Source organism: Phalacrocorax carbo, chromosome 27 (assembly GCF_963921805.1).
Source record: "Phalacrocorax carbo chromosome 27, bPhaCar2.1, whole genome shotgun sequence".
NCBI classification, from domain to species: domain Eukaryota; kingdom Metazoa; phylum Chordata; class Aves; order Suliformes; family Phalacrocoracidae; genus Phalacrocorax; species Phalacrocorax carbo.
The window spans coordinates 872,554-895,536 of record NC_087539.1 but is presented as its reverse complement, the minus strand read 5'-3'; the positions used below and the strand labels follow the sequence as shown (position 1 = coordinate 895,536).

The 22,983-nt window shown below is 53.3% G+C and overlaps 2 protein-coding genes across 10 annotated transcripts in view; both read left to right on the top strand.

Annotated features, from left to right (window-relative positions):
* The first annotated feature begins 422 nt into the window (after positions 1–422).
* DNAJC22 (DnaJ heat shock protein family (Hsp40) member C22) lies at positions 423–1,770 on the top strand. The gene is made up of 2 exons (XM_064474607.1): positions 423–1,297; positions 1,518–1,770. Exons 1-2 carry the CDS (start codon positions 509–511, stop codon positions 1,695–1,697), a joined length of 969 nt encoding a protein of 322 aa, XP_064330677.1. The 5' UTR covers positions 423–508; the 3' UTR covers positions 1,698–1,770.
* Positions 1,771–2,680: 910 nt separating this feature from the next.
* Positions 2,681–22,983, top strand: part of SPATS2 (spermatogenesis associated serine rich 2) — a 32,158-nt gene continuing 11,855 nt past the window's right edge. Inside the window, exons 1-9 of one of the 9 annotated variants that reach the window (XM_064474600.1) lie at positions 2,681–2,959; positions 4,012–4,129; positions 4,320–4,396; positions 11,368–11,678; positions 19,473–19,552; positions 19,849–19,957; positions 20,879–20,928; positions 22,098–22,356; positions 22,610–22,822. In XM_064474600.1, the coding sequence (XP_064330670.1) occupies positions 11,654–11,678; positions 19,473–19,552; positions 19,849–19,957; positions 20,879–20,928; positions 22,098–22,356; positions 22,610–22,822 (736 nt within the window). In that variant the 5' untranslated portion in view covers positions 2,681–2,959; positions 4,012–4,129; positions 4,320–4,396; positions 11,368–11,653. The other 8 variants (XM_064474597.1, XM_064474602.1, XM_064474603.1 and 5 more) reach the window with 8 other exon arrangements.

Genomic DNA, 22,983 nt, shown 5'->3' with positions numbered 1-22,983 from the left:
GGCGGGGGGAGCGGTGCCGCGGGGAGCTCCGTGGGGACAGGTGGGTCAGGGTGGGCTGCAGCCCCACTGGTGAGGGGTCTGGGGGGCTACAGGGGTGCACTGGCCCCGGGTGGGCTCATGGGACCATGGGTGGGCTCACAGGGTGCTGGCTGGGCTCAGGGGACCCTGGGTGGGCGTGCACTGGTCCTGGGTGGGTGTGTGGGACCCTGGGTGGTCCTGGGCATCCTGGGTGGGGATGCATGGTGCTGGGTGGGCACATGGAAGCCATGCTGGCATGCACAGGTCCTGGGTGGGCATGCAGGACCCCGGGTGGGCACGCACCGTCCCTGGGCGGGCAGGCAGGTCACCGGAGGGGTCTGGCACAGGGGGGGACAGCGTGACCTGGGGTCCCTGACTGCACTGTCCATCCTGCAGGGTGCCAGATGCCGGGGCCGTGCCGGTGCCCGCCGGGGCGGTGACCCCCCCCAGGGCAGCCCTGCCGAGCCGATCACCACAGCTGGGGTGGAGGATGGCCAAGCGGCTGCTGGTGGCCTACGGGCTGTGGGCGCTGGGGGGGCCACTGGGGCTGCACCACCTCTACTTGGGCCGGGACAGCCACGCGCTGCTGTGGATGCTGACGCTGGGCGGCTTCGGCGCCGGCTGGCTCTGGGACTTCTGGCACCTCCCCGGCTGGGTGGCTGCCGCCAACGGGGCCGAGGCAGCCAGGGACCGCGGTGGGACCGTGCCGGCCCTCAGCCCCCTGCGCCTGGTGGGGCAGGTGACGGTGGGGATGTATTTTGGGCTGGTGGCAGTGCTGGGGCTGCCCTGGGTGCCAGTGCTGCTGGCGCAGCCCCTGGCTGTGGGTCTGGGGGTGCAGCTGGTCTCCTCGGTGGGAGACCAGACGGCGGAGGCACCCAGCATCCTGGCCGCAGCCTTCCTCGCCTCCCTCCTGTTCCAGGGCCGGGTGCTGGCGGTGCTGCCCGCCAGCCTGGCCGCCAGCATCGCCGCGCAGCGGCACCGGCGCTACAAGCCCCGGGGGGTGCCGCAGCCCCGGCTGGCCGCCCGGCTCTACCACCTGGGGTTGGCATGCCTGGCCTTCGCCGCCCCGCTCGCCTGCCGCGGGCTCTGCGGTGCCATGGGGGTGCTGGGCACCCTCCTGGCCCTGCCCCGTGCTGCCACCGAGCTCCTGCTCCTGCCCCTCCGCGCCGGCCGGCTCCTGGCAGAGCTCCTGGGCTTCGCTGGGGGCTCTCCGGCACAGGACGGTGGCACCGGCTTCAAACCAAGCAGCTGGAGCGAGCGGCAGCAGTGGGCGTACGAGGTGCGGGGTGCGGCACTGGGTATCCGGGGGATGCTGCAGTGGGAGGGATGCTGCGGTGGGATGCTGTGCTGGGGGATCCACAGGGTTTGGCGGCCCCCATGCCCTGGGTGGGGGCAAACACTCTTTTTGGGGTCTCCTCCAGCTGGTGAGGGCACACGCAACCCTGGGGGGGCCCGGCAGGGTCCCCACCACCAGCCCAGCACGTCTGTTTTGCCCCCAGGTCCTGGGCCTGCCGGCGGGTGCCTCTACCGAGGACATACACCGGAGCCACCGGGAGCTGGTGAAGCTTTGGCACCCAGATCACAACCGGCACCGTGCCGAGGAGGCCGAGAGGCGCTTCATTGAGCTGCAGGAGGCCTACGAGGAGCTGGCGGGGCCCAGGAGAGCGGCGGCAGGGTGATGCCGGCAGCCCCCGCTGCACCGGGGACCAAGAGGGGCGGCGGGGGGATTTGTAAACACACGGTTTCCCTCTCGCTGCCGCTTCGTTGCTTCGCTCGGTGCGATGTGTGGCGGGGACCAGACGACGAGAGGAAACAGCCTCAAGCTGCGTCAGGGGAGGTTTAGATTGGATATTAGGGAAAATGTCTTCCCTGCAGGAGTGGTCAGGGGTTGGCACAGGCTGCCCGGAGAGGTGGGGGAGTCAAAAAATGTGTAGACGTGGCATTTGGGGACGTGGTTTAGAACTCATGGGGGTGTTGGGGTGGTGGTTGGACTTCATCCTAGAGGTCCTTTCCAACCTTAATGATCCCATGATTCCATGACCGGGCAGGGGTCGTGCAGCAGAGCACGCGTGGGGCTGCTGATAAACCATTGCATGAACATCTCTGCAAAGCAATGGATGGGGGTTTGTTCAAACCATTGCACATGAGCTTGTGCAAAGCATTGCGCGGGGAGCTGTGCGGAGCGTTGCACGACGAACCCGGTAGCCCCGGTCCCCCCTCGGGGGCAGGCGCGGCGGGGCCGGACCGGGGTCGGTTTGGGCGGACCGGGGACGCGAACCCGCGGATCCCCGAGCTCAGCCCCCGCCCCCGCCCCCGCCCCTCACCTTCGGCCTCTCCCGGACTCGCTCGGGTCTTTCCGCCGCAGGGCGGCGGCTCTCGGCAGTTTCCGTCCACGTTCGGCGCCCGCCGCCCCGCCCCGCCCCGCCCATCGTGGAGGTGGGGAGGCGGGGCCTCGGCATTGCTGGATCCGATTGGCTCTCGGCGTACATTGGTCACGCCTCTCTCTAGCGCCGGAGGCGGGAGAGGGCGTGGCCTTCGCCGTCGCGTCTGCTGGGCCGCTACGCTATTGGCTGGCGGGATGCCTCCCTCCTCGCGCCGAGCTGCGTCTCAGCGCGCCCAGGGGCACCGCTCTGTCCCTTCATTGGCCAGGAGCGCTCGGCCCGGCCCCCGCTTCGTAGCCGACTGGATGGAGGCGAGGGAGGGCGGGCCGAGCCGGTCCTTTCCTGCCTTCTCATTGGTGAAATCCTCCAGGAGGGCGGGCGCTGTGCGGCCGTCTCGCATCGTCATTGGCTGCTGAGCGGTGGCCGCGTTCCGATTGGCTGGCGCGGCCTGAGGGCTCCTGCCGGGCCGCGGCCCCCGCCCCCCTCCCCGGTGCATCGCGGCGGCCTGAGGTGAGGGGGGGGGTCGCGGCGGGGGCGGGGGGGCCCCACCGCCACGGCCGGTGAGTGCGGGGTGCCCCAAGGCCGCGGGGCCGGGCCCGGGACCGGCTGGAGCAGCGCGGGCAGGAGCCGGGGAAGGGGGCGACGGGCGGGGGGGGCCCTGTGGGGGGCCTTGTGAGGGGCCTTGTGAGGGGAAGGGGGTTTGTGTGGGGTGGGGGTGTCGGAAGGGGCCTTGGGGGGGCGGGGGCGCCTTGGAGGGGTTTGGGGGGGTTGAGAGGGCCCTTGTGAGGGGTTGGGGGGAGTCGAGAGGGGCCTTGTGAGGCGTTGAGGGGCCCGGGGGCGTTTTGTGTGGGGTTGTGTGGGGTCTAAGGGGCTTTGTGAGGGGTTGGAGGGGTCGGGAGGGGACTTTTGTGGGGCGTGGGGGTCTGAGGGGCCTTGTGAGAGAGTGAGGGGGGCTGAAGGGCCTTGTGAGGCGTTGGGGGAGCCGTGGGGGTCTTGTGAGGTGTGGGGGGGCGGGAAGGGCCTTGTGGGGGGATGAGGGGTCTTGTGTGGGTGGAGGAGTCGGGGGGGGCCTTCGAGGGGTGAGGGGGGTCGAGAGGGGCCTTGGGAGGGGCGAGGAAGGGGCTGAGGGGCCTTGTGAGAAGAAGGGGGGGCGCTCTGTGGGGGAGAGAACAGCCTGGGGGGTGGGCTGCGGGGAAATGGAGGGGGTAGGAGGGGTGCTGTGAGGGGAGTGGGGTGTCCTGTGCGGGGTGGGTGGGTGGTTTGGGAGGTAAGGGTGTCAGGGTGGGGGGGGCTGGGAGAAGGCCTGGGTAGCGGAGGGGCTCGGGGCCCCCCTCCCGCACCCCAGGCGTGGGGAAGGCGCGTTGGGCCTGGGCAGTGGGGGGGGGAGCTCGGGCAGTGGGGGACGGGACACAGGCAGTGGGGGTCCGGGGCGGCTGCAGAAGGGGGTTTGCTGGCCGGACTGGGTGGAGCGGTGGGCTTCTCATGGGGTAAAGGGGGTGGGGGGTCGCGGGGGGGGGTGCAGCCTTGGGCCGGCTGCAGGGGGGAGCGCGGGGCTGGCGTGACCGCTGGGGAGCGGCCGGTCGGGAGCGTTAATACATTATTTATGCCGCAGCCGGGACACGTAGGCAGCCCAGCTCGCCCATTGCTTCCACTCGCTGTCCTTCATCCGTGCCTCTCCTCCCGTACCCACCCGGCTCATAAAGCCCAGGCAGGGGCCGGAATCCTTCCCGGTGTGTTTGGAGATCCTGCTCGGGGGCCCTTCGCTGTTACCATATCACAAATAATTACCTAATGAGGGTGGGGAAAAGCAGGCTGAGTTGCAAAGAGGGAAATATAATTTCCCCCCATACCTCCGCAGGCCTGTGGTCTTTAGCGCATGTAGAGCTTGACTTCACCCCCCCCACACCCTTATTCACTCAGGATTTTCTCTGCGAGGAAGCAAGCCAGCAGGAAGTTAGACGGTGGCTTCCAGTGCCTGGTCCCCACTTTTCCACCCCGTGAGTGACCGTGGGTGCTGTTCTTGTTTTGTGCTTTGACGATCAGCTTCCTGAGCGAGCAAAAGAGGCGTTAATGTATCCGCAGAGGGAGCTGTTGCAGAGTTTGTGACGCCTCCTTCCCCGCAGAGGCGAGCCCTACACCGAGGTTCCATAGGAAGGAAGGCGAAGAATAGGATTTTGTTTGGTTTGGAGAGGGGAGAAAATCCTGTGAGGGATGTGGGGTTCCTTTCTGAGGGTGCCTTTGTGGCTCCCCTGGTGTAATGATCCTCTGTGAGGGGTGATGGTCCGATCAATTTGATCAATTCTCTTGCAAAGCAGCTTGCCATCATCGGGCAGTCCAAGGAGTTTGAGATGAGTTTGAGATGCAGAAACAGAAACAAAAGCCTCTGTGTGGAGCCTTTGTTACCGGATGGGAGGTAAACTTGGAACAATTGACAGAAAATTCCCTGCAGACTACCTGTGGGATCTGCTTCAGTGTCTGCCAGAGCCTGGTAGCTATTGTCATGATTTTTAGCTTTTTATAATGACTACTTTTCACTACCTTTGCGCTGCATTTCCCGCTGGATGCTTCTGTTGGAAAGCTCTGGCTGCCACATCTTTCTTTAGAGGTGTTGTAGATTTTGAGGTCTTTTGCCTCTCAAGTTACAGGTAGAGGGTGCGGAGTGTTTTGCCGTTCTGTTTGGCCCTGGGTCTGTGCATTCTAAGCAGGACTTGCCCACATGAGCTGGGGCTGCCCCGTTAGGCAGCTGGAGCATAGGCCTGAGTCCATGGGATTTTTGGGACCTGGAGGTGGTCTGGTGGAGCAGAAAGGGCAGCGGGCATCTGTTTGGTGTGAGAGCCCTGTAACTCCTGGCTGTGGCTGGCACCGAGCTGCTTGCTTCCCTTGTAATCTGCCCCGGGGAGACGGAGCGGGGGAGTGCGGCCTCGTCTGCGCTCGCCTTGAGGAGTAAAGGCAGAATCTCCCCCGAAGTGCCTGCGGTCGGTATTGGCTCTGCCTCCTGAAAGGTGGAGGGGAAGAAGTGTGGGTCCAGCAGTGCTGCGGCTTCTCTTCTCCCTCTGTGCCGCCAGCCTGCTGGGCCTCCCGATGGCTGGGGGGCGCGGGACGTCCCCGCTGGGGTCGCTCGGGTCCATATCGCTCTCCCACTGTCACACGGCGTTGCTCGGGGCCTCAGCGTTTATTTCCTTTATTGCAATACTCCCTTAATTATGTAGCTGGTGAGCGCTGGGCCAGCGAAGCGCACGGGGCCCGCCGTACCTCTGGGATGCAATCCCTGTGAAAGTTGTGTGTGGCTTCAGCAGCCTTTCTGCCGTATGTCACGTATACGTGGCCACAGCCGTGTCTGCTGAGGCTACTGTCATTTCAGGTTTGCCAGACTAAATTCTTGCAGGAGTTGCCTAATGCATAAGGGTTATTTTTAATTGTAGCTTACTCTTCAAGGGGCATTTAAATATTTTATGATTTTTCTGAGCCATGCAACCCCTAAGCAGAAGATTCTTGTTGGATTCAGGACAAAGGAGCTGTAAAGGCGACTTGCAATCTGAAGAGGATGTATAGGTACTGTGTTTTTTCTTCAAGGTAATAGATCTGGCAACTAAAATAGAGGGTTTATTTTTAATGCTATTTTCAAGCTATGTCTTGGGATATCGGACCTGGAGATCAGCTATAATCAAAGAAAACGCTGAGGGAGAGGGGAAGGTTTCAGGTAGGACTACAGTAATTCCATTCCCCCCATTTAAACTGGGGGAGACGGCAGGTGTGTTCCCCACTTAAAGTGGGGCAATGAGAGGTGGCATCTTCTGCTGCCTTTGCCGTTATTTTCCCCTTCCTTCTCTTCAAAAGCTTCTGGTTTTTAGATATATTGTAAAAAGTAAAATTTAATCCAGAAGACACATGTTTATCCTCTGAAGTATGAAACAATTCTTGGCAAGTCAGTGCGACTCTTCCAGATCACAACGCTGGCAAATACAGTCTAAAAATAGTAGCCACACACGCAAAATTACCCAGCACAAACACACACGCGCGAGTTTCCGCTGCGCCGTTCCCTCCTGGGCAGGCTGGTCAGGAGGGGGTACAGAAAGCTTTGACTGGATGGAGGGAGGACCAGAAGACAAAGTGCAAAGAGATCTTTGCCTCAGGAAAGCAAAATTTGGTGTCCAACTCAAGAGCATTGCGCTTCTGCCGAATTGCTCCGCTTGCGTCGCTGTGTAAAGCGTCAGAAATCCCACCAGCAATTCCCAGTGCCCGTTCATGTGGCAAGCGAGTGTGGAAAACAGCGTGCCACCCGCAGCCGGCACCGCAGCCCCCTCCTGAAGACCACGAAACCCGGTGGTCTGCTCCTTTATCTTGTTTAAGTATTTGTAAATACTCCGGGAGGGGTTTTGTAGCATCATTGGAATAGACAGGGGAGTGTTTTGTTATAGAAATACAGAATTTTACTTCTTTGTGCTGCAAAACGATACACAATTGGCTTATAAGAGGTAGATGTTTGAGAATAGCTAATGCCCAGCCGTGCTCTGCATAATGCATTCGGTGAAAGAACAATAAATGTGTGGATTTAAACAGAATATAGACAGCTAATTATCTCCGAGGTTAAATGTTGAGTTCATTCCTGAGGAAATACTGAGGAAAAAACCAAACCCCAAGAGTGATATTAGAAACTATTTTTTAAAAAAATCCTAAAATGGTTCTTTGTATCGTACGATTTTATGATCCTTCATCCGGTGCCGTGAAAGGACTTGTCCAGGGTGGGAAGAGAAGCTGCTTTGTGCGGGCAGGGATTTGGCGGCGTTGGACCTTCCCAGACCCGTGCTGGGAGAGGCGAGGAGCCCGCGCCCCGACCGAGCCGACGCTTGGCGGCAGGAGCTTCTGGAAACAGATTGTCTCAATTTCAGGGCCGGGGGGGGGGGAAGAAAGAAAAAAAAAGCCCAAGTTGCAGTCGTGCCTGTGCTGCGCCGGCCGCCGAGCGGTGCGCTTCCGTCCTTGGTGTAGTGAAGCCGCCTGGCTTTGATTAAAATGCTGGCCTGTTGTGTTTCGTGGTCTGTTTCAGGGCAAAAAAAGTTAGTTCTTCGAAAGGGAACGAGTGAGGCATCTGTTGGACGTGAGAGATGAACAGGCTTGTTTTGGTCTGCTGTAACTGAGCAGGTATTTGCCAAAAACCCCCATGAATCTCGGGGTTTCAGCGCTGTGTAAATTCCCCAGGGATTCAGTGGAGGTTTGGGAAAAACCAGGCTGTGCTTGTGCAGTGAGTCGGGGCTGGCAGCGCCCGGCGAGGGCAAAAGGAACGTCGGGGTGTTCCTCCGCGCAGGGGGTGTATTAAACCCGCTCCTCCAAGTCTTGTTCTGTGATGGGTAGAGTAAGTTCCTGAATTTCTAGTGTAATCATTGCTTGGGTTATTTAGGACACGCTATAAAATTGAGTTAATTCCCTCCTTGCGTGAGTGCGTTACCGGGGGGGTCCAGTGCCGTAGGCAAACACCAGGGTCCTCCGAGGTGCTGGAGTCCTGGAAAATGGATTTTTATTTGAGAATGATTATTACAAACAGGACAATTTATCCTTCTGAAACGCTGTTGTGTGTACTCAGCGACGACTCTTACGTGCTTGTTCAACAGGATTAAAATTGCTTGGTAAGGGACTACTTAATTCAAAAGCCAATTAGCCAGATGCTGCTGTACAGCGTGAATTATGCTCCAGGTGGGCGGGAGGCGGCAGCTGGGGACAGCCCACCGTGCCGCCGGCCCGGGATACCGCACCCGCCATGCTAAAAACCCTCCCAGGAAGCAGATTTATTTATTTATTCTTCAGAACTCCGGGTTTCTCAGCAAAAGCATCTTCCAAAGACTAATAAAAATATAAATCCAGACAAATTTCTCACTGTTTACCTTCTTTTCCTTCAAATAGGGAGCTATCGAGTTCCGAAAGTTTACTGAAATAACCTGTCTAGACGGAGCAGGAACAGCATGGCGAGCTAACGCGGCGGGTGGGGGATTTAGAAGTCCTTTCCTTTCTGACTTGCTGTCTGTAAGATTTCCAATGTTTTCCTTCTATCTGAATTAGATGGAATATACCGATATTTGCGCATTTAACAATAACGCACGTTTCCAGCGCGATTTGGAAAGGTTTTGTCGTCGGCTGCACGCTGGCAGCTCTGGGAGGAGTTTGGCTGCTCGGTCTGTAGCAGGAGGGAGTTGGGTTTCTGCGGGTTATATTGCTCCCCCGTCAGTTCTGTTATAACTACAATATTTTATTTTAATCCTGCAGGTAGATTTCTTGACATTTTTGTATCGATGCTTTACCGTTTCTATAGACGCGTCCTTCGCGCCATATCAGCCTTATATTGCCCTTATCTGAAGGAGCTCGCCGCCTGTAATGAGTTTATTTGAACTTGAGTTAACCTTTGCTATTTTACCAGTCTTGAAATTTCCACTTGGGTTTTAAAAACGCTTGTGTGTTTTACAGCCCTCTCGCGCCGATCTGTTTAAGGTTCCCAGCTAACAGCCGCGTCGAAGTTTCCAGCCGATCTGCCGTGAGAGGCGCCGAGTTAAAGGCAGGTCCCGCAGCAGCCCGAACCCCGATTCGGGCGTGAGCCGGAGCTGCTTTTGGCTCTCTGGCTCTGGGTTCTTACCACGGGGTCTGTCGGGTACAATATTAATTGCATCATCACGGCGTAAAGATTTGCCGTTCTGTACTCGTCAGACACATCCGTGGGGTTTTGTTTCCAGTCCGTTATTTTATTACTTTTGTGCTCAGAAATTCGGCTTGCCAAAGAGTAATTCAGAACCTGTTGTATGTTGTTTGTTTTCCCCCCAAGACTTAATTACTCTTTATTTTCTCCTTTGAAGTGGGTAAAACTATATTTCTTGGGCGATGAGGTGCAGCGTTTCGCAGGCTTTTTGAGATTTCCTGGTAACTTCTTTACTGGCAACTTATAGTTTTTACAGCTTGTTCCTAGACTTTGTCTGAAGTGTTCCTGCAGTTATTTGCTGTTCGGGGACGTACAGGCAGAGGCAGTTTTTAAGTGTTCCTTTGTTTCGTGAATTAAGTTGGAGACAACTTGAGGGAGTTCACATAAAGTACTGTCAAGCGTGACGTTACAGGCTTTTGTCAGTACCTGTGTGTTTCCAGGCTCCCTCCGGATTAAAGCGTGCTCGACTTTATTTAAAAAATTAAAATATAAAGAGGACTGTAAGCATTGTTGTGGGTTTGTGGGTTGTTTTTTTTTGTTTGTTTTTAAAACTCTGAGCAATATATTCCAGAGATATTAGGGTCTGGTATCGTAAGTCAGTGCGTGAGCACTTTCCTTCTCTGCAACCCAGCGTTATCTTAAATCGCAGGAGGCTCCGGGTAGGTGCCTGCAGAGCGCTTCCTGGTCGCGGGCACAAAGCAGTCAGGCGGGGAAGTGAAACTTGGGTGTAATCGTGCAAACCAAAGCACTTCGGCCTCGCTAGCGCGGCCGGCGCAGCTCAGAGCTCGACCTGCCGGCAGTCTCCCGGCGCCGAGCTCGGGGACCGCTCACATCCCGATACGGCAGCTTAATCCTTCGCTAAACTCTCCAGCTTCTGTATTTTTGAGCAGAGTTTCAAACGCCACGATTGTTATGAGGTGGAATTTAGTGCCTTGAGGCATCGAAACGAATGAAGGCATTTAATTCGGAGAGCTGAAGGCGGCGAGGCAGGAGTTTGTAACCACCTCCCCTTTTGGGACCCTGTTTGCAGGTAAAAAACTCCTTTGCACGGTCTTTTAGTGTGGACTCTGTCTCAGGCTTAGCTGGCTAGGGTCACGGGTTAGAAAAGAGTTCTGAACTCCTGTGTAGCCGATAAAGGGAACATTCTAATGGTAGGAAACGTCTGTTTTTAAATCAAAATAGGCTCATTAGGACCCTGCCGGCGAACCCTGGGGCAGCCCTGCCGGTTCTTGTGTTGCTGGAGCGGTGCTGCATTCCTCAGACTTGTAAACCCTATCCCTTAAAAATAACCCTGATCGTCAGGGTGGACGGGAGTTGAACTTCTAATTAATTCTGGAGCAAATTAGGTGCGCTGTCACTGAATTTTCAAGAGCGTCTGGGTTTTGCTAAAACGTACAAGGTCTCCTGCTGTTCATGAAAATGTTTTGTGTCTCCAGTTACCCCCGTTGTACATCTTGAAAGGGCAACTTTTGTGCTTTCCCCGCTCCATTGTGAATTTGCCTTTGAGGTTTTGTAGCGGGAGACGGATCCTTCCTTGGGGTTCGGCGGCTCTGCCGTGGCAGAGAGGTCCCTATTGTTTCCTTACCTTGTGTATCCCGTTGTTCTTTGTTTAACCTGTCATCGTACTTGATGTGGTGCCTGCCGCCCCTGCTTTTGCTGGCTCCTTAAATCAGGAGCGCCGGGAGCACAAGGGAAATACCCGTACGTACGGCCACGCGGAGCTGCCCCTGCGCCCTCTCGGCGGGGGAGGTTTGCGCTTCGTGCTCCGCCGAAAGAAGCGGAGAAAGCGTTTCAAATTTGTACGGGTGCAGCGTGAATTTTGCCTGCCTGGGGATGCCGGCTGCGTTAACGCGCGAGAGATCCTGGAGTTCGCGCTGTCACGGAGTGCGGGAGCCACGCTCTCGGTCCCGTGGCTGATGGCTCTTGCATCCGTAAACGCTGGCATTTGTGTAAATATGTTCTTTTCTTTTTTTTTTACGACGGCTTCTAAACCTCCCTGGTTCTACTGCTTGCACGCTTAAGTGACAGTGTCTTACTGTAGCTTTGGATTAAGCCTGTTGAAACTGTTCCAAGTCTGGAAGGATCTTGTTGCTTTATATTTAATGTTGCTTTTTTTTTTTTTTATGCTGGCTAGTTGTTTCACCATGCCTTTAAACAAAATACAAATTTTACTCTTAAAAAGCATGGGCAAGACGGCTCTGACAAGCTGGGAGACTTGCGGTATGCAGTGGTTAGCACAGTAGCAATTTTCTTATTTCCTTTCTTTTTTTTTTTTTCTTTCTTTTTCAGAACCTGAAAAGACCGATACCAACGGCTGCAGTCAGGCTTCGTGACAAGAAGTTGCTTTTCAGAGGAAGGAGCTGTAGTGCTCTGCTGGCCTGTCAGCAGATTTCTGACAACTCCAGACCCCGTTTGCCCTCGCAGCTGGGATTTTGCCATCCCGAACCAGATATCTGCCGTTCCCGCGTTGATACAAGGCGGTCTGTGAATTGCGGCTGCCAGCTACGTTGCTCAAGGGCGAGGACTCTGGTTTCCCCCCTCCTGTATAGCTGGACATTAGAGCAAACACGCCGAGATGTCTAAAAAGCAAAATACAAAAGGTAAGATGCATGTGAATGTGATATAATTAAATGCCAATAAACAGCACTATCGATTCCAAAGTTATCAATTAGGGAAGGGGTTAATTGCTGTTGCTGTACTCCTTTCACGGCTGCTGATGTCCCTTGACAGCTCATTGTCACTCTCTCGGTGACATCGTATAACCTGTTGGGTTTTGTGACATTTTTAGTAGCGTTTCAGTTGTCCAGCTGGACAGTTCTGCCTTCAAGTTCCTGAGTAATGTTAATATTGCATCACTTTCACAGCTAGACAACAGGAGAAAAAAATATTGGTTAGTAGTTGGAGTTACGGGGCCAAACTTTTTTGTGGGGAGCTGGTTCGCGGCTTCCCCTCACTGGGTCTGGCCAGGGTGAATCTGAGGGGTCTCTGATGGGATTAACTCTGCCAAAACGTAGTCTTGTTCCCGGGGCAGCCCTCGTCCACGCTCTCGAAGTGCCCCAGGGATGCTGGGGTCTCGGGGTGGGCTGCTGTCTTGGGCTTGCTTGTGCCGCCTGTGGCACCACCTTGCCAGGAATCCAGCCAAGAAACAAGGCATCGAATCGGGGTGGGATGGCTGAGCTCAGGTCCTCACCTCCTGGGCTGCGATTCAAACTAGGCCTACTTAAATAATTTTCCTTCGAGATAGGTAGGGAAGGGCAACGAGCAAGTTTGCGAGAAGCTTTTTCCCTTGCTTTGCCTCCAAATGCACAGGCTGGTTTTCCTTTTTCTGCCATCGCATGTTAAGTGGCAAAGCTGTTCTGGCGTCGAGCAGCTCATTTCAGTGAGGGATCTTATTTGTCGCGTGTGAAACATTAATTCCAAAGTGTGTGCGTGGTGGGGGGAGAAGGGGGATTGGGGGTTACGGTTCTCTCTTTATTTGAACTGACTACTAATTAATAATTTAAGGCGAATGGGTTTGACAATTCATGTCTTCTTCCTTGAGAGAAGAGCTTTTGTTCTCTGTGGATTTTTTTTTTTCTAGTAGCTTTGGCATAGAAATGGTGTCTACCTGAGGAGCCCAGCCGTCCTTTGACAGCTAGATCCATGCATGATTCAGAGCAATTAGTAACAGTTATGGAAATTATTGTATAGAGTAATTTTGGAGTGATTTTTAAAACGCTGTATTTGTATCTGTGCTCTCGAAGCCTCGGTACAAGTCACTAAGAAATTGAATTCTCTGATGCTGCAATCGTTGTGGCTGAGTGCAGGTGGAGAGAAAAACGCACCTTGAAACAGCAGAAGAGAGTGCACGGGCCTAGGTGGGGGAACGGCAAGAGAGATCTGTAGGGGAAAACATGGGAAGCTGTTACTCTGAGGGAATTCAGGGGTTTGGCAAACCCCCAGCCGAACGAGAAAGCCGGCACAGTCGCTGCTCTCGGGGTTGCTCGGCAGAGTGTGTCAGAGAGAACCCGCTGGGAAGCGCTGGCAGGTATCGGGTTCCTCGAGAAAGGTAAAGGGATCTCAGCCATAAATATTTGACACCGAGCAGGGATGCAGAGTAGGCTTTAATTCGCCCTGCCACCGGGGATGTAAAATATGCCGTGCTTTGTTAAGCAGGCTCATCTCCAGTCGCGTGGCGGTGGCAATGGGGACGTAAGGGCGGGTGAGAGTTAAAGTCGCAGGCTCCTCTGGCTGCGCCCTGTCCTGTTTGGACTGTGATTGAATTTTCAATTACTACTTTTCTGCTGCTCTAGAATGCTAATGTAGTCAACAGATACTTTCCAGTCCTCTGTAAAGGCGTGTACCTTGACCAGGTAAGGAATGTCTTTCCGGTTTCTCTGTCTTTCTGAAGCAAAACAAAACCCCTTTGCAGTGTAACAAAGGGCTGGTTGAGGAGCGCCGAGAGACAGGGAACAGACAGACCTATTTTAAATAACGCAGCAGTTTTGAAACCGAATCAGGAGCCCACCTGTTTCTTCTTCTTAGAAGTGCCACGGAACAGAGTGAACATCTGAGCTATTCAGAAGGGTATTTTTAAGACTTGTGAAAATGTATATGCAAAGTTTGGGCACAGAATCATGTTCTACTCCTGAATATTACTGGCTGTAAATAACTCTTTACCCAAAAGATCTGTGCTGAGGAGAAAACCGCTCAGTCTCTAAACCAGCCATGTAATTATTCCCATTCAAAATCTGAATGCGTGCATCCACGTGTAGGTCCGTGTCTGGGTTATACTGGATGGCTCATTTCAGCTTTAGTATGTTCTATAAGGGATAATTTAGAATTTCGAAGGAAAGGGAGCCTCAGTGATGCCAGATCCCTAAATAAACGCTTCCCCAGAGTCTAGTAGGTTTGTTGGTTTGCTGCTGCCTGAACTGATCTTGGATCCTTAGCGCTTCTGTTTTTCCCCCAACACGAAGCACGTGCGCTCCCTCTCATCCCCCCTTCCGACTCGATTAATTGAGTTGAGTGAAAGCAGCCACCAGGCTCGGGAATGACTGGTGACCCCAGGATACAAAGCAATCACATAAATCTTGTGTCCATCGGACATCAGCTGCGTTTTTTTGGCATGCAGGTTCCTGAATAAAACAGCACTCGGGTTCCTACTCATCTGGATCCATCAAGGGCCGTTTTTAATTGATGGAAAACTGTCCTACGTGAATTTGAAAAGGCAGAAAGTTCTTTGGTATCAGTTGCTGGGAGGGGAGGGTTTCAGCTGGGGCGGTGTTAAGCAGCAGGGAGCCAGCACACCAGAGCCAAAACCCCCCAAATACGGGAGAAATTTCATTTGAAGCCCGTACTTTGTTTAACGACGCATCGATCAAGCAGAAGATACGGCTCTGCAGAAATCAGGCGTTGCTGACCGGGGCGGTGGCAAGCTCTTTGCTCGGCCTGTGCCCGGGTAACTTCTGGCAGCATTGGCAAACCGTGAGACTGCGGAGTTCCTCTGCGAGGCAGCCCTTGCTGTGAGTTGTGTTGAAAACGCACAAAGGCGAATATCGAGCGTGTGTTCTGAGACCTGCTAAATCGGGTCCTGGCTTGTGAGTGAGCTCGGGTGCGGTACGAGGATGCAGGTGGTGTCAGGAATTCACGGGCGCTTCAGCTGCATCACTCTGAGTGTGATGCTCTGGAAACGGGCAGGTTTAATTTAATTTTTCATTTTTCATGTGTAGATGGAAACTAGGTGGGAGGGGGAAGACCGTGTCCTGCAGTTTAAATTACCTTAATGGCTCTCTGGCTCCGCTGCCTTAGCTCCGCTGAAAGCTGATTGCCTTGCTTCACCGCTCGTCTGGCCAAAGCAGAAGGCGGAGCGCAGGTTAGAGCGGCGACGGGAAATGGCAGCGTGCCTGCCTCGGCTGGACCAGGTCGGTGACCCCGCAGCGGCGCTCAGGCCCGCTCTGCGGGTGCTTCCCCCGGCCCTGGGGAGCAGGGCGGGGGCTTCGGGGAGCTGCGTGCGGACGAGTCCCTGCCTCCGTGGCAAAAACGCCCGCTTTTTGCGTCAGCCACAAACACCCAGTTTTAGCAGCATAACTTTGGGCGTATTCTAGTTGATTTGCAAGAAGCTAATTTGTATTCCAAATTTAATTTCTTTTTCCCTCCATTCTTCCAAGCTTTAAATGAATATGGTTTTATATCGGGCAGGTAGCCTGCGTTAATGCAGGGGCTAAGCCTCTGCTGCCATCCAGCAGCCATCCAGCTGATCGGATGCTTCTGAGATCGGGTGTCTGGGAGGTTTAATTTGCTCACCTCGGACTGAACTCTTCAAATTGCGAGTCCATCTCTCGCCTGCGTGACCGTATTCTATCTGAAGCGCAGCAAGTTTGTTTTCTTAATTACACCCTGGTGAACCGATGATGTTCCTGCAGCGGGTGTGGATTGAGAAGGCCATTTTGGGTGCTTGGCCCCTTAAAATTTGCTCGAGAAAATAAGAAAGTGGCATTTCTTGTTGAGACAGCTCTGAAGGGCAGCTGCCACCTCCGTGGGCTGGCTCTGTGCTGCAGGAGTATCACAGGGCTGTCCTTGGGCATTAAAATAGTTTCCACAACAGCTGATGGAGGTACCAAGCCCTGACTTTGAATGCACCCAGGCAGCAAGCAGGGACAGAAACGGAGCGAGCACAGCTTAGTGGCCCAACAGACCCGCTCAGATATCTTAATTCTGGGGAAGGGAGGGCTTAGGGTGGTGTGCGCTCATGCTTTTTGCCCTTGAGTCATGGGGGAGGTTTGTGTTTCTATGTAGTTTTTTTCCCTGATACCAAGGAAATGTTGTCTTGGCAGCAGCAAACCCGGAAACATTGATTCTAACCCCAGTTTTCTCTCTGATTCGTAAGGAGAGAGCTTAGAATTGGTACCTCTGTTGCCTGTTAGCAAGAACCGTTCTTACAAGGGAAAAGAATAGCAATCTGTGTTGATGTAATTTGTAAGGAAAAGCACGACACGCGAGAGATGCGAAATGCAGCCTGTGGTGGTCTGTTTGCTTCGAGTGCAGCGCCTGACGCCCTGGGAGCCCCGAAACCCCAGGAACCTTCCACGAGTGTAATCTCTTATGTGCCACTTTTGGAAATCCTGATTATTTTTTTTTATTTTTTTTTTATTCCCCACACCCCCACCCCTTCCCTGTACCCGTGGGTGCTTTGCTATGACCACAAGCACAGACTAATTAGAATAATGATATTCTGGCTTCTTTACTCTGTCCTGGGAAGATGCATTAATTCCTGTCCAGTCACCTCTGCAGTCCTGGGCACAGGCATCTCCCGATTCTCACAAGGCAGGGACTGCTGAAGATGCTTGTAATTAGAGCAAATTGGAGACGCTCTGAGCGAGCAGCGAGGCGCCGTTTCTTTCGGAGCTTTTTATTTCGCATTAGCCGAGGTCTCCCGCGCTATCCCTGGGAGAGCCGGCGCGGTTACCGTTGACCTGAAAAGCCACAGAGTCTATAAATGTTTCACGGTTTAACTGAATCTTGATTGCACGGCACTTCAGGTGGATATGCTGTCCAGCTCCCCAAAGCCGTCCTCCTGCGAGTGTCCTGGCTCTTGGAGCAGCATTTTTTTAACTTTCACGCGGGGTTTGTGCAAACTTGCCGCGAGCTGGCGCGTGGGTGCGGGGGGCTCAAGCGCTGGACGGGGCCGGAGGAGCTGAACGCACACGTGTATCTGGCTGTACGGTTCCCTGAAGCGTGCTCCGGGACGCCGGTTGGGACACAGCCTCTGTAGCTGTCGGGCTGGTGCTTTTATTTCTTTTCCATGTCTCTGTATGAAATGACTGCCTGCCGTGGCTCAGAAGAGAGCCAGGACCCGGCTTGGCTTGGGGACTTGAGGAGGAAATAGTGGCCGCTGCTCTGACTTCCTCGAGGTGTCAGGTGTGAAGCTGCTTTATTCGGTGTGTCCCGGGAAGCAGAGCAGGCATTTGTTAGGTCTGTAGTTTTAATTCTTGCACGCCTTTCCTACAGAAAGGACCAATTAGTGGAGTTACGGGAGGAGCACATTGATATTTGGTAGGGTGGATTCTTCCTGGCATCGTTAGTGTTTCTATTTAAGAGATCCTGTGTTATTAGTCCAATAAATAGCACTGAAACACACAAGTAAATGATTTGGGATGAATGATTTCTTACCGCCTCATGTTTCTGGAGGATGCAGTTGTGGACAGAGAAGCAATTAAGGCCGTTGGCGTCGTCTCTGGGGTTTATCACATCAGATCAACAGGGTAGCACTGCATGGTGTACGTTTTAATGCAGCAGAGATCAGTCTGAGTGTCTGCCTGACTCGTCACGTCAGACATGACATGCATAGTCTGAGCCCTGGCTTTGGGAAGGAGCCGTTCTTTCCCACAAGGATGTTAATTCCAAAATCCTGAAGTCACTGGTGGCCGCCAGAGTTCTGTCCACGTGGGCGTGAGCATTTTAAATTCTGTCCCTTTTTGCAAATACCCACTGTCACAAGAGACCCGAGTGCCAGCAGCCCTTTTAATGATGCTTGGGAGTGCTCAAGGGCGATATGAAATGGATATGGCGTAGTCTCCGTTGCATAATTTTTGCATGATAAACACTTTAACACCGGGAGGACTTGGGCCGTAGCGAAGCAACTGGAAGCTGGAGAAGCGGCTCGGAGCGAGGTGCCGACGAGCTCAGTCCCCTGTAAGACCAAGCACAAATGGAGATGTGGGAAAGGGATGGGATTGAGTAGCTGAAAATGTGCTGCATGGGGGAGCAGAACTTCATCTTTCCTGGCACCTGGGTCCTTGGTGGCTGCTCTGCAGTGAGGGTTTTGAAAAAAGATTGCTAATTCTCCCTCAGTGATGGGAGTCTGAAAGCCATTTACAAGATTAAGGACTAGAAAGTTGGTAACTTGAACTTCTGTGAGCTTGGGAAACTTGAGAAAATCTTGCTCATGGGGCTGAAACGGGTAAGGACGGCGCGAGGAAGAATTTAACCATTCATCTGTAGCCTTAATAAGAGGCTGACCTTTCCATCATGTTCACAATTCTGTCACTGTATTTGGAGGCATCTCAGTTTAAATGCTACATCAATGTCTGGGAACCGCGGAAGTCAATGGTGTGTCTCAAAATCGCGTACGAGTTATTTAGAGGAGGTGAGGGAAAGAACATGAATCAGCAGCTTGGAATATCAGCTGAGCTAAAGCACAAAGGGCAGTGACCGAGCGAGCGTCCCCGCAGAGCACCCTGGTCTGCTGAAAGCATCCCTTCCCCCAGGCCGTCCCCAAAGCCCCCAGGCAGCCGTAGAAACCCACCTGAGGAGCTTTGCGGAAGAACCGGTGGTCTTGTACTTCCCCGACTCCATGCGGGGCTCGAGGCATCAAAGCACCCGCAAGCAAATGCCCTCCTAGGAAACCTGCCTGTGGCTTTGTGCACGCCTGGAGAGCCCCTGGAGAGGGGCTGCTGGCGCAGAACGGGAGCGCTTCAAACCTCTGGGGTCCGGCCGTCAGCCCCTGCCCAGGGACACACGTTCTTGCGGAGTCCAAACGCGGCTAAAATACCGGTTTGAAGTATGTTCTGTTGTAGTAAAACACAGCTAGGAACAGCTATATCCCTTTGCTTCGGCAAACCTGGAATTTAGCCTGCTCAGACCCTTGGCAGGAAAATCAAGCATGAATTTGTGATAGCAGGTACTGGTAAGGATCTCAGTGAAACGGTAGGGCCTGCAGATTTATGTGACCTTTGCTCGCTGGCAGGGAGCAAACCTGTTGGTGATGGCTGTCTCAATTATGGGTCTCTTTTGGAACATATAAGCATTACCTTGGAGATTATAGCTGGCAGGGAACACAAGCTGCTGGATCTTCAAACCCATTTATCAGTCTGCTTGCCATTTGTATCTCCAGGTGGAGGAAATTGTTAACCACGCTGCTCGAAGGCTCTAGCGCTTTTGTTAATGCTTTATTGCTGGTCTCACTAAAAGATTAATATGGAGATGGAGGAGCGGTACTGGTCCGGTCTGCTTCAGCAATCTTCTGTTCTGCACCAGCCCTGCTGGGGCTTGTGTTTTTTAGCTTGTGGATTTGATCCATGGTGGGTTGGTTTAAACTGACCTAGAGCTGAGTATATTGGCTGCTCGAGTTCAGTGGGGGGCACTGGCAAACCAGAACCACCTTGGGGATGCCTGGGCTGAGCAGAACCTGGTCCTTAAACAAGGCTGCAGTACCGTACGTTTACTCTCAGCAGCTAGTAATCCTCTGCTAACCAGATGACAGAATTAGCCAGCGAGCGCCGTACGTTTGTAGGATTTCAATTTTCTCCTTGGCAAAGTAACAACTCAGAGCTGACCTCTTGCTTCGTATCTTTCGAAATGTCTCTCGGTGCCTGTTGTTCAGAAGAGAGCTTCCCTCTCCTTTGTCTTCACAGATCCGTCTGGGTTTATTTTTGATGTGCAGTCCAATACTGTGATGGCCCAAGGAGGAACCTTTGAAAACATGAAGGAGAAGGTAAATGTGTCTTCCGAGACTTTAACTCACCACATGCCGTGGAAGAGCTCCTGAACGCTGTATCTTCATCTCCTCTCTGAGATGAAATATGCTTCTGTCTGGGAGCTAACTGCAGCTCTGTCAAAAGCAAAATTTTATTCAGGGTAAATCGTCCTGGCACATTAAAGTTTCATAAGGAAGCCATCGTTTACGAAGTCATCGCTTATGGTTTTTAGACTGCTCGCGGAAGGGTTGCCGTAGGCTCCGTGTGGGGTAAAGCAAATGGTTTACACGTTTCCCTGTTTTCTTCCCTGCAGATCAGCGCGGTGCGTGCAATAGTCCCCAACAGGAGCAACAACGAGATTGTCCTCGTGCTGCAGCACTTTGACAACTGTGTGGACAAGACGGTGCAAGCCTTTATGGAAGGTAACTGCGGCTGGTTTCTCGGCGGGGTTTGTGGCTTCATAACTCGTACGTACCGCGTTGAGGGACCTGCTTCGGAAGCAGCAGCGGCCCTCGTGCAGGAAGGGCTGCGTGCGGTAAGAACACCGGGTAGCAGAAGCTCATGTAGCTTCTCGGCACATCCAAGTACAGGCCTGGATGATTCTCTTCCCAAGGTTTAGTTGGTGTTTGTTCAGCTAGGGGTCAGGGCAGAGATGAGCGTTCGATAGCTCCTTAGATAAAGGAGGCTTGATACTCAATTACAGAAACTCTTGTTTTTATGTGCAAAATGAGAATGCCTTCAGCGTCGGTAGCTGCTGTTTGTACTTTGAACCCTGGCTCACAGATCTTCTCTTGGGCCTGGCTGGCATGCTGCATTAGGTGGATTTTCTGACCTTGGACAAACGGCTGTTGCTGGTGACAGTGCCTGTCACTTTGCAGCTCTTATTTCCGTGCTGGCCACCGCTGACAAGTGCGCTTTGCCGCTGGCCTGCAGAAGGTATGACAGCTATTCCTCAGACTGTGGGCATCCTGACACGGTCAGTGTCTCTGGGGAGAGAAGGCCAGCAGATACCTGACCTGAACGCAACCTTTGAGCTCAGAACATGCTCCAGCAGGGTTCCAGGTACCTAAACCTTTAGTAGGACAGAGCCAAAGAGGAGATTTTTTTTTTAATTTTATTTTACTTTTTTCCCCCGGAAAGAGCTGGCACTGTGGTGTAAGGGAGTAGTCCCGTTCAGCAGCGTGTTGACAAAGCAAAAATGAAACAGATACCTTTATCATATCGCCTAAGAGAATTGAAACTTAGCTGCGGGAAGTGTTACACCTGGCTCCAGGTATGGAGGCACTTCCACGAACTGGCGTGGGTGCCTCGTCCACTGCTCATCTCGCCGCATTTCATTTCAGGCAATGCCAGTGAAGTACTGAAAGAATGGACTGTAACAGGCAAAAAAAAGGTAACGCCTTTTAAATATACTTTGCTAAGCCATCTATCTTTTTATTTTGAGGATTTAGGCTACAGGGAACAGTAGGCATTCCTCGTGATTTAGATGGGAAAAGAAACCAAAGAGCAAACGTGTGTGTTGCGTTAGCGGAACGGGCGCACGGAGGTAATCGCTGGGTTATCGGGTGCCTTGCTGTTCAGGGCAGTGACTTACACGGCAACTTCAGTGCGAGTTGTAAACGTCGTCTCCTCGCCACGTTTGCATTTGATTTAGTTGTCAGACACGTTGTGCCGAATGTAGCATGTGAAAAAAAAAAAACAAAGGTTCTAGACTTTCTGTCCTTACAATCGCTTTCATTCCGCTGACCCTCCACCAGACCCCTAATCCGCACACGCAGCCCCACGCTGAAGTAAATCTTTATCAGGTCCATTTATTTCAACGGAGCTCTGTAATTCACTGTTCAGATAGTCATGCTGTTCCATTTTTCATCGGTAACCTTTGGAGCTGAACAGTTGTGTTTAATGCTGAGCTCTGTGGAAATATATTTCTTTGTCACGTAAGCTTTCTCGAGTGCTTTGCCTAGTTCTTTGCTCAGACCTCTGTGAAAGGGTTAAATAAAGGTTTGCAAAGTTCCAGTACTTGATATTATAATATCTAAATCCACCAGGACAAGAATAAAATCATAATTATTCAAAACGACTCCATTGAATACGTGTAAAGCACCGGCATGAGATGGAGAGGGGGAGGAATGTGACTGAAGAGCCCTGTGGTGGGAAACGAGGGGCGTTCTATCAGAGCAAGGCCTGGCAGAGCACCCCGGCAGCTGCACCTTGCCAGTGAGCACCCCCAGAAGCGGCCCGGCTGGTGCTGCGGCTTGCAGCCGCAAACCTCGCTGCTCTTTCCCGTCGGTTACGCAGCCTTCATCTGATGGCCGGTGCACTGCTCTTGTTGGCACGCCATCGGAGAGGATAATGTATTCGCGCCTCATTAATGCCACTATATCTGTCCTCATTGTTGACTAAATCCCTCCTCCTGTTAATAGGATCAACAGCCAGGCTGGCTGAAAAAGCACTTAATTCAGCTACTTTCAGCCAGTAAGCATAAGCTTAATTTTCCCTTCAGGAATTAAGCTTAACATTTTTTCACCCCCCCCCTTTGTGGTGTGGATACCTAATCCTTAGAACAAGAAGAAGAAAACCAAACCGAAACCGCAAGCTGACTCGAGCCCTGGCCTCCCAGACCCCGGTAAATTGGTGTCCACTGAAGAGGAGCAGTCGGCCAACTCGGAGAAGGGTGGAATTAACGGTTTCCATGTCAACGGCTGCGCCCACGACACAGAGTCTGTGGACTCGCTCAGCGAAGGTTTGGATGCACTTTCAATTGATGCCAGAGAGCTGGAGGATTGCGAGTCTGCGGCACCGGACATGCCTGATAGAACAGGTTAGTCTCTATGAAGTAGCGCAGGAGATGGGCACCGAGCGTTTAAAAAGCAGAGGAGCCGCCTCCTGCGTTTTTGTGTTCCTTCTTAGTTTTGGGTCAGCTTTGCATACTGATTTGCTTGGACGGCTCTTCACGGAAGAGCAGCTCACCTTGATTTCTGATTATTATTTTTTTTGCTTGTTGTGATAAAGAGGCGTTCAGTGTTCTGCTGCGCTCTTCGTGTTCCCCTTTAAACGAGTGTGCTTTTCTACAGCAGTGCCTGAACTAGCGAACGGAATAGCAGACTTTGACACAAAATCGCTCATCATGCATCCTTCCCAGAGCCCTTCGTCTCTTAGACAGCGGCCTGAGCAGAGGAGCGCTAGCAGGTCTCTGTCCAGAACAGCAGCGAGCAGTTCAATTCCTGCGTCCCTGTCTGTAACGCGGCTGGAAGATGTTCCCGTTTCACCTGCAAACAAGAAGCTAGGTAAGGCCCTGAGGGTCTGCGGGCGCTCCGATGCCGGAGCAGGTTGCTGCTGGCCAACTTCTCACCGCCTCTTCTGCGGTGTCGCTCACAGACATGGTGGTGAGGCATACTGGACTTTGATTTTAATGCGAGCTAACATGCTGCTGATTATCTGGTCAGTA

What these genes read in the sequence shown, in the direction of transcription:
- DNAJC22 (XM_064474607.1), top strand. Translation starts at nt 509, where the DNA reads ATGGCCAAGCGGCTGCTGGTGGCCTACGGGCTGTGGGCGCTGGGGGGG. An exon ending in GGCAGCAGTGGGCGTACGAG is followed by an intron (nt 1,298 to 1,517) that starts GTGCGGGGTGCG and finishes TTTTGCCCCCAG; the next exon opens with GTCCTGGGCCTGCCGGCGGG.